This window comes from Mastigoproctus giganteus, chromosome 12 (genome assembly GCF_048544385.1).
Source record: "Mastigoproctus giganteus isolate SK-2022 chromosome 12, ASM4854438v1, whole genome shotgun sequence".
NCBI lineage: Eukaryota > Metazoa > Arthropoda > Arachnida > Uropygi > Thelyphonidae > Mastigoproctus > Mastigoproctus giganteus.
The window spans coordinates 26,834,190-26,848,686 of NC_143586.1; the positions used below are offsets into that span (position 1 = coordinate 26,834,190).

The following is a 14,497-nucleotide window of genomic DNA, read 5'->3' on the forward strand; positions in this document are numbered from 1 at the left end:
ATTGTTAATTTTTTTATTTTAACCAAAACAAATATCAACGGGGCCCACACTAAACTTTGCATTGGGGCCCACTTTTGCTAGTTATGCCACTGCTATTATCAATATGTAAAATGTTCATTCTGTGTCATTAGGGCCCTCATTAATATGTGAGATATATATACCAGAATTCCAAGTTGCATTAAAAAAAAAAAAAAACTATGCTCATTTGTACCATATCTCTTTTGATGTAGATGTCAAAGGGCATGTTATACTAAGCGGACGTGGCCCAAGGCAGAAATATATTTGGCACCCTTGAGATACTTTTATCTTTCTATACATTAAAATAATTTTTCTCCTAGTGATATTTATTCAGCCAATGGGAGAAGATGTTGTTGTTGTTGTTTTGGTTTTTAGGAGCATTAGCAACTAGGCCATATTGCTCCGGGAATATGCGGTGGTCATTCCCTGACCTTTCCGCATCCTCTGTATTTGGTGGTGACGGGCTTGAACCCCGGTCTAATCAAGAAGCATGTGCTATGCACTGCTGCTCCTTCCCACCTGGCTATGGAGGTGCCAATGGGAGAAGAGAGATATGGGTTACGTGGTAATGCATAACAAATACTAAAATAAATAACAGAAGCTTGTTTTACTGTGGTAAAACAAGCTTCTGTTTAAGCATGGTCACAAGCTATGTTTATATAACATGACAATGTGGTACTATTCTTGATTTCCATATGTAACCGTATTTATGTATTCATAAAGGAAGAGAGACACACAGTGTCAAAAGCTTCTGTAAGTATTATTTTACTTTATCAAAAGAAGCAAGCACGGCGAGCAAAGCCTCCCTAGTAAAATATTATTATAATGAAAATTTTGAATTTTGGTGCCCCCAGACATTGGCATCCCTATGCCCTGCTTACCAGGCTTACTGTCTTCCACTGACCCTGATACTGAGGCTTAGAATTATAAACAATAAGGACATCACTATATTGCATACAACTGTAAACCTAGCCAAAACCAAATATTGCAGCTACCCTGAATCCTTCTTCTACATATGGCTGTTGCTCAACAAGTGGTCTCTGTAGAGAACACAGAGACCTGTGGCTGGAGACAAAGGAATGTGTAACTAAATTATTTTTTAACTATATACTCTGTCTTAGGTTTCCACTCGACATCCCTGACAGTTCATGGTGCTGTCAGTAATTTTGTGATTGTCACAGACAGCTACTTGTGATGCAGGCTTTTCTCATTGGGGTACCTGGTTCCTATAAGACTCTGGGATGTAGATTCTTGAAAAATTCCTTGACATCATGAGATTTCCTTATTCACCATTATATGATTTGTGGTTTGTTATGGTTTGCTTTAACCATCTTAATTGATGATGCTTTGGATGGACTTTGAAATGTGCTGACGATTATTTATAACATAGACTAGTTATCCTGGACTTTGAACTGTCTTCTATATGTATCTATTTTTGCGTTGCTGTAATGTGTTGTTTTAGAGGCTCTTTCCCTGAAATCCTGTATGTTAGACAGCGATTTTGCCAAAATTTGGCAGGGACTGCCTAATACAATAAGTAAATAAATATATACCATGTATTTCAGTTTAATTCTTTCAACCAAAAAGCAATCCCATCCTGAAGAAGATTCAACAATAGGGTTGTATCATTTGATTTTGGTTAGTTTAAAGTTTTGTGTTATTTCTAAATTCTTTCATTTATCCTTTTGCTTTTGTCAGCAATTACTTCACCTTATTTTTGTTTGACATAGTTTCTTGTTGTTTATATGGTTGCCAACTTTTCACTCGTTCGCTGTAGCAGCCTGCCGATTGCCTCTAGCTGTTAGAGCTGAATTTTTGCCTAGACAGATAAGACAGTTGTTCCAAGCTTAACTTGTGATAACTCCTGGCCCAGATTCTGTTGCTTATATTAGATTATCTTTTGAAATTATATGTGATCTTGGTTCTGATATGAGTGAAGTCCATTTCCATCTTAAACCTGCTAAGTTTTACTTACCTTTTTTGAATCATAACTATTGGCTGCCTTGCTTACCCCTCAACTCATTTGTTGTAATTATTCACTCTATGACTTTTTTTAATTTGAAGGTGTTATACTACCTTTTATATATGTCATCTCTAATATTTCTCCTTGGAGACTTCCTAAACTGAAATATCATTTTGATCTCCTTTGATTGAAAACCTCAAAATGTTAATGGCCATGGTGTCCTTGTATAATTCCTAAGTCTCACTTCTGGATTCACATTTCTTTGTGCAAGCCTGTGAATATGTATGGCTTCCTGTTTTGTTTTTGAGAAAAGAATTATTATTATTAGCCATATAGTGCAAGGAAGCCTGAGGCTTATGCTACACCAGCCAAAAAAAATTTCCGAGTTACCCTGAGAGCAAGAGAAAGAGAGAAGTAGAAAAGAATCACCAAGAAAGAAAAGAATGGTGATATCCAACTCAGGATTAAAAATATCTCAAAACAAAATTGGATACAAAAAGTGATATATAATTTTAATGTAATTTTTATTTAACAATACTTTTATACTTTTTTAGCATCTTTCTGTGCAAGTGCACTGTTCAATGCACTAATTATTGAGAAAAAATCTGTTATAGTTATAGTGTATTTCTTTTTATATGTTTGGTTTATTCATAATGTAAGAAGTGGGACTTACTCCCACTCTTGAAAGCACCACATCATATACTGGAATAACCATCACAGACATGGTCACTGTAGCTGATTTTCTCAGCTAAGGCACATGCTCAAGAATTAATCAGGAATAAACTAAAAGAAGTACACATGCCCTCATGGCACCTTTCTGATGGGCCTTGAGTGTATATTAATATTTTTTTTAAGATCTTAATAGTAGCAACAGCACTTGAAGGAAAACTTTATATTTATTATTATCATTATTTTCTTTTTTTGCACTGAATGAGTTGTAATTTTATGGAACTGTTTTTCCAACAAGTTAGAGCACATCCATAAACTTTGAATTACTATATTTACTGTCATATAAACACACATTTTTTTTCCAGAAATCTGTCTCAAAAAATTACTACATTTTATAAGGTGGTAGTCGTGGCTATCATAAACAAGCACGTTGTTATTCCTTGTCTTGCCAATGATTTTAGAGAGTATTGCAGAGGCTCCCAAACTTTCTTGGTTCATGGAGCCCTTAGTGCCTCAGTAATTTTTTCACGGCACCACTAGGCCAAAATAAATACCTAGCAGTTCTGTTTATTAAGTAGTTAGGTCCAAACAACTTAATAAGTAATGTTGAAACTGTTCACGTGGTGTCTGACAGATGTCGAGTATCGCTGTGTTTCCCTCAAAAATTTAAAATATCCCAAAGTGCACAGTTTGGGAACTATTGGTTAGACAGTCACTGCCCTGAATAAGTAATTTCAAACACCACTATCCTAGTCAGTTTGATTACAGGTGGGTTTGGCTACTATATTCTCAGTCTCTGTAGTTACTTTTTAACTGATTATCAAAAAGACAAAGGTTGCTGAAATTGTCTAAAAAACATTGAGCCACAAAGAATATCACTACAGACATTTGCATCATTTCTTCATGCATTTGCATCAGGTTATTGAAGCTGACAGAGCACATATTGAACACATTTTCACATTTTCATTTTCAAAAATTTTTAAATTAGGGTTAAAATTCAATACTTCTTACCACCCTTTACACTTGAAAACAAATCCAAAAGCAGATTTGGAATGTTGTCATGATTATGCAAGATTGTTGAGTTAATTATTGGACTTATTTTGAAATTGTTTTTTAAATAAACAAATAATTTTGCTCAATATTAATATAGGAAGAAGTGTTGCCTATGTGAGTATTTATAGTAAACACCCACATATGCCTTTCACACAAAAAATATTAGAAATTTTCATTATGAAAAAAATTCCACTCTTTTTCATAGCTTACATTGATTACTTTTGTAATTTGTATGCCCTCAATAAAGTTACTATTGAAATAACTTGTTGATTGTGTATTGATAACCATGTATTTGCTCAGAATATTTGCTTAACTAACTTATGCATAATTTGGTTATCTTCCGCCCCCCTGGGAAGCACATGGACATCAGTTTTATACCAATGTATAATTTTCATAATACAATATAGGTGCTCAAATATATTCATGTAACAAAGTTTTTGTTACATGAACATATATTGGAAATCAAGACTTATAATGAAGAAATTTTTTAATCAAGTCTTAATTTTTTTTTTCGAAATGTGATTACTACCTTCATTTCTATATTTGTTTAGTATTACCACTAAAATGGCATAATAATGTAAAAAAGTGAACTTATTCTGTAAGTGCCAAAAATATTCCTATAATTAAAAAGTGCCTATCCGATTCCTCCTTCAATTGGACCAAACTTTCTGCCTTGGGTACCTCTACAGGCAACTTATTCCAAAATTATTATTATTATTATATTATTTCTCCCTGATGGGGTTTCCACCCCATGACAGGTACTGGTACCAAGTGCATAGGGTAGTCATTATGTCTGGTGTTACTGTTGGTCGAGGAACTCTCTGACTATCCTACACATATTTTCAGGATTGCAAACATATATGTTCTCTGGGAGACCTATTGCTGCTGGTCTGTTATGTAGGATCTTTGGCACCATACCAGCGGTTGATGATGATCTGGATGATTGTTACTTGTTGCACATGCCACATCTCTTTGATTTCCACCAAATACGGAGGATGCAGAAAGGTCAGGGAATGACCACCGCATATCCCGGAGCAATATGGCCTTAGTTGCTAATGCTCCTAAAAACCAAACAGCAACATCTTTGATCTCCTGTTTTAGGTCCATGTACTTCCTGATCTTTTCCTTGTGGATTTTCTGGAGGCTGCTAGTGTTGGGTGCTGCTATATCAATCAGATAGGTAGCCTTTTCCTTCTTGTCCACAAGCGTTATGTCCAGTCTGTTGTGCAGGATTGTCATGTCCATTATTATGGTGTAGTCCCAGTACAGCTTCTGTGTGTTTGGGGTTGGGGTTTACGGCCTGGGGTTTGTACTTGTAATACAGTACACTTTCTTTAATCAACTGTTATTTCCTCACTAGCTTCTGATATATTACAATGCCACCTGGTCATGTCTACGATTGTACTCCGTTTGGGCAATCACCTTGCATCCTGCAGCGTTGTGTTGGATCGTTTCTGAGGCAAGGTGGCATTGTTCACATGTGTCATCTGACACTTCTGGCTCCTTTGAGATATATTTTCTGGTGTTGATTACCTGGTCTTGGATGGCGAGCATGAATCCTTCAGTCTTAGGGAAGAGTGTCCCACTTGTGAGCCATGCATTGGAAGCCATTGGAATTAAACCTGGGCAAATTGAAGAAATGACCTTCAGAACTCATAGTTGGAAAATATGCTTATCCTACCCCAAATTTCATTGCTTCTATAATGCTCTCATTAAGTCGGGGGTACTTGATGAGAGACAGCAAGCACACTAATTTAGCATCAAGGAATTTGATGAAAAAACTAATTTTGATATCATATACAATACTTGGATTTCAAGAAGCTTTTGATATTGTTGCACATAAAGGACTGCTGTACAAAGTGGAGCAGTGTGGCATTAAGAGCAAGTTACTGCTATGTATAAAGGGATGGTTGAGTTGGAGAGGACAGAGAGTGGTTATTATTATTATTATTAGCCATATGGTGCAAGGAAGCCTGAGGCTTATGCTACACCAGCCAAAAAAAAATTCTCAATTACCCCAAGAGTTGTTGTTGTTTGGTTTTTAGGAGCATTAGTAACTAAGGCCATATTGCTCCGACCCCAAGAGAGAGAGAGAGAGAGAGAGAGAGAGAGACAACAAGAGTCAGAAGTAGATGGGAATCACTAAGAAAGAGAAGAATGATGATATCCAGCTCAGCACCCTGGGTGTGCCAAGCCCATATTAACCAGATGTGAGCCCCTGGAGTTAATTAATAGACACTGCTCTTCATGGACTACGGTTATTAGTGGAGTCCCTGATGGTGGTTCATTGCTTGGCCTATTGTAGTTTTCTATATTTATTAATGATATTGATGAAGGTATATCAGGTTTAATGTCTAAGTTTGCAGGTGATACAAAGACTGGCAGGGTGTTATATAATCAAAGTAAGCTAAAGAAACAAGATCTATCAAAATTAGGCAAATGGGCTAAGAAATAGTAATTGAAGTTTAACATAGACAGATGCAAGTTATTGCATTTAGGTTGCAGTAATCCCAGATTGATGAACCAACTGAGTGGTACTATATTCAGTGTAGTTGAAAATTAAAAAGACCTAGGGTAATTGTGAATCCAGATGTGAAGTTCTCTGAGCATTGTAGACAGGCTGCCAGGACAGCTCATGGGATTTTGTCAGTGATATACAAGAACTTTGGTGCAGGGATAAGGAGGTGATTATCCCATTCTACAAGGCAGCAGTTATGCCTCATCTTGGGTACTGCATACAGGTCTGGAGGCTTCATTTTAGGAAGGATGTAGCTCTACTGAAGTGGGTGCAGAAAAGGGCGGGGAGATTGGTGAAGGGAACAAATGGGTTCTCTTACCAAGAAAAACTTCAGTTCTGCAAATTGCAGCATCTGGAGACTATTTACCTGCAAGGAGATCTGATTGAGGTGTTTCAGTCCTTTAATAGATTTAGTAAGCTCAATGTTGATTGCATTCTTCTTGTTCAGGCAACACATATAACGGTGGCATAAATTCAAATTGAGGAATGATGGTTGCAGAATAGATGTGTGAAAGTTTGTCTTCAACCAGTGGGTAGTTGACTGTCAGAACAAACTTTCCATCTGTCATGGAAGTGGGTAGTTTCAGTAAATTCAAGGAAGAACTAGAGAAATTGTTGGAAGGGATGGATAGGTGATGGGGAATTTTTTTTTTTTTGACTGATGCTTTGTAAGCTTGCTTTCTTGCATTACTTGCCACTACTAATACTAATATGTTTTTCTGAAATATCCTTAACTTATTCTGTGATACTCACAGAATTGTGATATGTTTGTTAGGCAATAAAAGGAATCATATCTACATGTGTTTGGGCACTCAGCACAATGAGCCAGTGTTTTTTTTTTTTTTTTTTTTCCAGACGACTGGAAGAAGCACAGTCTCATGAATAAGAGCATCTTCACAATAATTGCTTAATACATTTTTACTTTGGCTGATTATTTTAATAGTATCAGATAAAAAAACTGTCATTGATTTATGTGCTATATAAAACTGTAAGTATAACTTCAGTGAAACTTAATAATGCATATCTTTTGTAATTAAAAGATATGCATTACTTTTGATTACAAAAGATATGCATTATTAACACTAGGATGGTATGCATATTATCCTAGTGTTATGGCTGTGAACTCTCAGAAAACTTTTAATTATGGTAAAATCTGAAGCAAGTTTGAATTGAAATCTCATTACAAATTTTGTTTGACAATAGGCTGTGTTATCCAACTCTTTATCTACATTTATGTAACTACATTTACTGTTTTATGATAAGAATATTGAATATGAGCAGCAATTTGCTTAATAATTAGAGTATTCATTTATGTTAATTGTGAATGTTTGAATGTTTAATATTTATAGATTTATAAATAAATTTTAAATTTTTGAATTAAACTTACTTCGTAAATATAATAACTAATGTTTGTATTGATATTCTTAGAGTTGTCCCTTTTTTGGAGATATCAAAGACCTGTTGGTAGATATGATTGATCTTTCCATCTTCAAAAATATGCGTTATACATTGTTTTGTATCTCCAACTTCTTGCTTTATGCATGTGTGGATGTTCCTTATGTCTATATTCCAGATAATGCTTTCAACCATGGGGTGGATATGGAGAGTGCCTCTTTCCTCATTTCTGTTCTTGGAGTTTTAAATACCTGTGGAGTTGTAAGTATAATTATTGTACTGAAATTATCAATGATCCTTTTTAAATTTTGAGTCTTGTGATTTTCATATTACACAGGCCTGCCATATTGAAACTTTTAGAATGGGATTCTTAAAAATCGTTGAATATGTGACAAGATTATGCCACAATTTGCATTTTAAAAGTAAAAATAAATGATATATCCATCCTTTCCAAATCGTACGCCATAGTTATAACTTTTAAGTCAATAGCTTTACAAGGAAACAATAATAATTAAAATGATGGAACTCAATAAATGTAATGGAAATCTGTACATTTAAATTACATGATTAACTAATTAATGAAAGAGTAATTATATGTATTTAGTAAATAATTTAGTTAGTACCATTTTGTTATGAGAATAATTCTCCCATATAATACACCAACCAGATGTATTTTTAAATCTTCACAGTGCCACAAAAAATGCACAGCCCATTATTAATAGCCTACTCTGTGTGGCTGCTTGAACAGCGAATTATTCACATTCCCCTTGCCATATGGCTGTCCTGGATCATGAAGAGAAACATTTTTCGGTGGTTGGCTGTGGCTATGCAGTGGTGTTTGCTTACTAGTAAACACATAGATGTTCTCAATCTGTGCAATGCCTCAAAAGATATGACCCTTTGTTAATTATGTGGCTACCATAAAAATGAAGTTGTTACTATCCTTCTTGCCATATGGTTGTCTAGTTAGAAGTTCCCAATTTTTTTTCACTCAAATCACACTTGAAGTTAAATGACAATCGTGGCTCATCTTGAAGTTAAATGACAATCATCTAGTGATTGCCATTGAACTCAACGGAGTTTTCAATAATCCCATGGTACACTTGAAAAGGATCATGGTGTAACAAATGTGCTGCATTTTATTAATGATTACTTCAAAGTAGATTCTTAGCTAGTGAACTATAAACCCACAAACTTGATATAAAGGTTAAAGTTATTCCTTTCATTTTTCTAAGTCCATCAATGTGTAAATGTAGAATGCCCTGGCTTTCTGTATGAGACCTCATAGAAAGCCAGGGTAAAATCTTTGACAGTAACTTGAATTTTGCTTCTTGCTCAATGACATTTGACAAGAATGGTCTCGTTTACTTAAGGAATATTTTTGAAAATTGCTTAATAATTGAGGAGAGTACTTCTCAACACATAAACTGTACTCTCATTATATTCATCTTTTAAGGGGCACAAAATGTGATATCGTTGGCACTAATGACATTACGTTTAGGAGATCTGTGGATTTACTAAGCAAGTACAGGTCAATGCTGAAAAAAATAGCAAGCTAGGGAGTATACTGATTGAAAATGTCTGCAATCCTACCTAGACACGATAGGAGGGAGTATATGATGAGAGCCTTCTCAATTAATTCGGCCCTGGAGAGATTGTGCAGGTAGAATGGGGTAGAATTTTTCTCAGCGTAGTCTGTGCTTGTTAACAGAAGAGATTGCTTCTACACCAATAGGATACACTTAAATAGAAAAGGTGCAAGAATATTTGCTGATGCTATCAAGGCAATGTTAGGTGGGTTGGAAAACTGCTAGCTTGGGGGGATTCACTGACTAATAGGTTAACAGTAGCCGCAGGCAGAGGTGGAAATGATTCTTGCACTGCTTCTATTGCAATGAGCAGCAGCCCAGAAAGCCACTTGCTGGGGATTTCAGGAACTGCTGGGGGGTCATGAAACAAGTAAATACATGGGCTGCATTAGAGTAACTAAGAGTAAGAACAGGTGCACGTATACCTGCATGTACACCAATACTAGGAGTATAGAAAACAAATTTGATGAATTTGAAGTGCTGGTTAAGACATCCAAGGTGGATATTGTTGGGATATTAGAGACCTGGTGCCACTCAGATATGAAGGATGCAGAATTGGAATTTGGGGAGTACAATTTGTGCAGAAAGGATAGACAGGATTAGAAGGGAGGAGGAATTATGCTGTTAGTTAAGAAACATAAAATATAAGGAAGTGCATCCAGTTGACATAGATGGACAGTGCAATGTTCAGTCAGTTTGGTGTGACATAAGCACTGGAAAAGCAAAAATGAGGGTAGGAGTTTGTTATAGGCCTAATGACTCTGATGAGTATAATGAACAATTATACAAAGAAATAGATTAGGCCAGTAAATCAGTGTTTTATAATGGAAGATTTTAACTTCCCAGATATAGACTGGAATTTGTGGGTTGGTAACTCACACGCTAGCAAGGCTTTTGTGGAGTTATTGGATGATTGTTTTATTCATGTGATTATTCATGCATTAAAAATTTACAGATAAAGGAACTACTGGTAGTAGTTGATCACGTGTACTGATGTGGGATTTACATAAAGATGTAACTACCATCAGGGGTAAAGGGAAGGGTTTTTGCTTTCGTAAAGGCTACTACAGTGTTCTCAGAGATTTTTTAGGTTCTATACAGCGGGACCAACTGATAATGTTATCAACAGCAAATTCTAAGTGGGAAGCATTCAAGGAAGTAATCTTGGAAGCTACTAGGCTTTTTGTTCCAACTAAGGAATACTGCTCTAGGTTCAGGCCCAAATGGATGTCAGATGAACTAATGACACTCGGGGCAGAGAAGAAAAATGCATGGGAAGCACATAAATTGTCAGGTGACACAGAAGCCTATGGTAGATACAAGCTAGTCTGTAATCAAGTCACAAAGGAGTTAGGCAAGCAAAGGCAGATTATGAAAAATCTTTGGCAAAAGATGCAAAGAAAAACAGCAAAGACTTCTTTACTTATATAGACTCTAAAAGGAAGGGGATGAATCACATTGGTCCACTTGATATCAGTGGTTTGACTGTACATGATCAGTCTCAGATAGCTGCTAAACTAAATGAGTATTTTGCATCTACATTCACACATGAGGAGTTATTCAAGGAGAAGAGGGCCAGATGTTTATCAGACTCTAACAGGGAGTTAAATGATTTTGTAATAATTGAGAGCAAAGTGGAGGAGAAATTATTGAAGTTAAACATAAGAAAGGCACCTGGGGTGAATGGGATCTATCCAGTTATATTAAAGGCAGCAAAGGAAGTAAGCAAACCCTTAGCCATAATTATGAGAGCATCCTTGGACTCAGGGGAAGTCCCCATGGACTGGAGATATGCAAATGTATCTCCAATTCACAAAGGGGGATCAAAGAATGACACAAGTAATTACAGACCTGTTAGTTTGACTTCTGTTCCAGGGAAAATAATGGAGTCACTAGTTAAAGAAGCATTGCAGGATCATTTAGACAAGACTGCAGCAATAATTCAGACACAGCATGGGTTTGTCAAGGGGAAGTCTTGTCTGACCAATTTGATTGGATACTATGATGTGGTCATAAAGGAACTGGATGCAAAAAATAATTTTGATATCATATACTTGGATTTCAAGAAAGCTTTTGATACTGTTGCACACGAAGACTACTGTACAAATTGGAGCAGTATGGCATTAAGGGCAAATGTTACAATGGATAAAAGGATGGTTGAGTGGGAGAAGAGAGAGAGTTGTGGTCAGTGGGTACTGCTCTACGTGAGCTAATGTTATTGTCCCTCAGGATTTGGTGTTGGGCCCATTGTTGTTTTGTATATTTATAAATAATATTGATGAAAGTATATCAAGCTTAATATCAAAGTTTGCAGATGATACAAAGGTTGGCAGGGTTGTTAATAACAGTAATGACAGTATACTGCTGCAACAGGATCTGGAAAAGTTGGGTACATGGCTGATAAGTGGAAACTGAAGTTTAACATTGACAAATGCAAAGTACTGCATATGGGTAGCAGTAACCCTGGAGAAATGTACCAACTATGTGGTGTGGTGTTACACTTAGGGTAGTGTTGAATGAAAGATAACTTGGGGTAATTGTGCAGTCAGATATGAAGTTTTCTGAGCAGTGCAGAGAGGCTGCCAGAGTAGGTCATGGGGTCTTGTCAATGATATACAGGAATTTTGCAAGCAGAGATAAGGAGGTGATTATCCCCTTGTATAAGGCAATGGTCAGGCCACACCTTGAGTACTGTGTACAGGTCTGGAAGCCTCATTTTAGGAAGGATGTAGAGTTGCTAGAATGAGTACAGAAAAGGGCAACAAGACTGGTGAAGGGAATGGCGGGTGATCATACGAAGAAAGGCTTAAGTTCTGCAAATTGCAGCTTCTGGAGACTAGGCACCTGCGAGGCGATCTGATTGAGGTGTATAAGGCCTTGAATGGATTGAGCAGGCTTAATGCTGAGGGGATTCTTCCTTTTGCCCAGATTACAAACGTGAGGGGGGCATAGATTCAAACTAAGGAAAGAAAGTTGTAGAATAGATGTGTGGAAGTTTGCCTTTAGCCAGCAGGTAGTTGATTGCTGGAACAAACTTCCATCTGTTGTTTTGGAAGTTGAAAGCTTAAATAAATTCAAGGCAGAACTAGACAAACATTTGGAATGAATGGATCAGTGAATTGGGAAGGTTTTTTTTTTTTTTTTTTTTTTTGGCTGATGCTGTATAAGCTTGCTTTTTTGCATCACGTGCCTCCGCTAATGCTAATGTGGCAGTTTGTAAGTGTCAAAAAGAGTTTTTAAGTTCCCAAACATTTTTGACTTGGATTATTTACTTTGGAATTTTGTTTCTCCACAGTTAAAGTTTTGAGAAAATGTATCCCCAAAGATATATGTTTTTCTTACAGCTGTATTAGAAATATTTAGTTTTTCCAAAATATCACTGAGTCTAATTTTATTACAAAAATTATCTGCAGCTTAAATAAGTTTCTATATCTAAAAACATGCTTCTTTCTTCCCTGAGGTCAAATGCTTGCAATATAACTTTTTTCACTTGATAACAGTTTTCCTTCGTAGAATAATAAAGCTGAATGGTCTGTACCCATGTAAACACAAACACCTAAGTGTAGTTTTGAACTTCTTTGAGGCTAGTGCTTCTCTCTCTCTCTCTCTCTCTCTCTCTCTCTCTCTCTGTATATGTATAATTCAATGCATTCGATTTGTGGTGAGTAAACGTTTACAAATTAAAGCCCGAATATCTATCTTCTTATTTGCTGTCTTTTGCTCATCCACCATCAGTAAAAAATTAACATTTGTGCAAATTTTTTTATTCAGAATTGGACTATGAAATCAACCAGGATCTGAATAAATCTTAACTTACAGATTGCAAGTGATTCAGTTTTTTTAATTTGCATTGTAGAAATGATTGAAATGCTACAGAGTATGTGCTAATAACTGAACTGTCTTTTTATTTTTGGCAATAAATGAATTTGTATATATAAATAGTACATCTTACAAGATGTCTTAAATTAAAAATGACTTGATCCTGTTTTCTAATTTTGCCTTTGTTTAGATAACTAGTTATTTATTAAGTATTGAAGATATACATCTCTATTGCTACTGGTAGCTTTATCAATTTCACTTGATAAAGCTATCAACAGATAATTGCAGGTAATTTGTTTTGAGGTTTTTTGTTTCAATTTGCTTTTGTTTATCTTTGGATGTATCTTTGCTGTGTCAAGCTGTTGTGTTGTTTGGTTCTAGATGTGTTTAGCACAATTCTTCTCAAATGTTGGTTGTTAATATAGTAACTGCATCAGGAAGTGTTGAATCTACCCTGATACTATGAGCTTTTTGCGGATAGCTATTTTGTGTGCAAATTCTAATTAAAAGTAATTTAGCTCCACATCTAATGTCTCTCTCGCCCCCACAGGATTTGATGCTTGATTTGTTAGAATATTTTTTAGTTGTATCATTAAGAGTGTGGTTAATTTTGTCAATATTCAAATTAATTCAGACAATTTTTCGAGTTATTTTTACTGTTAGTTTTTTTTTTAACAGCTTGCTATCTTGCTTCACCTATGGCAGGTTTGGATTAAAAGTATTTTTGCTTCAAGTATATTCATTTGGAGCTAGCATTGTTCTTATTTAAATTATATACATGGTTAATGTTAAATAGTATTTTCCTGAATAACATGTTTTGGTTTTCCTAATAGCTTTTTGGCACAGAATATCATGTTACTAGATTTCTTAGTCTTAAACCATGATAGCTACATGATCTTTTTGTTTTGTTTAAATTAAAACAATAGTTTAGACTTTACAAGAAGTTTCAGTTTCCTTCTGTGAGTACTTTCTTTTTCTTGCATTTCTCAAAATTTCTTTATTTGCTTTTGTAAGTATATTTGTACTACCAAATTCAATGGACATTTTTGAGAATGTACCAGTACCTGCATAATAGAGGTTTATTGAACTGTGATATGGGTATGAAATTACATAGTGTGGAAATTGTAAAATGAGACTGATGCTAGAAAAAAAATAATGACCCCATGTATGAGTAAACTAACCTTGGTGCATTCAAAGTAACTTTCTCACACTTCACACACTGCATGCGACAATCACAAAACAACTGGAATGACTGGTGGAAGGCTGTGACTGGCATACTGTTCAATGTTCTCATCATAACTGTGCCTTGAGCTTCAGGAACAAAAAGAAGTCACAATGGGGCTAATTCTATACAGTGGGTGTGACACTCTGCGCACAGACTTATCCCCAATTTTGCTAGCTAAAAACTTCCGAACAATGAGAGCCTTGTTGTTTGGTGTGTTGTCATGCAAGAGAAACCAACTGCTGTCTTCT

At 35.7% G+C, this 14,497-nt stretch overlaps 1 protein-coding gene across 1 annotated transcript in view; it reads left to right on the forward strand.

Moving 5' to 3' along the window:
* LOC150076808 (monocarboxylate transporter 9-like) overlaps positions 1-14,497 on the forward strand; it is a 220,624-nt gene that overhangs the window by 180,875 nt on the left and 25,252 nt on the right. Inside the window, exon 5 of the mRNA XM_090386131.1 lies at positions 7,650-7,877. Within this exon, the coding sequence (XP_090242257.1) occupies positions 7,650-7,877 (228 nt within the window). The remainder of the gene's footprint in view (positions 1-7,649; positions 7,878-14,497) is intronic.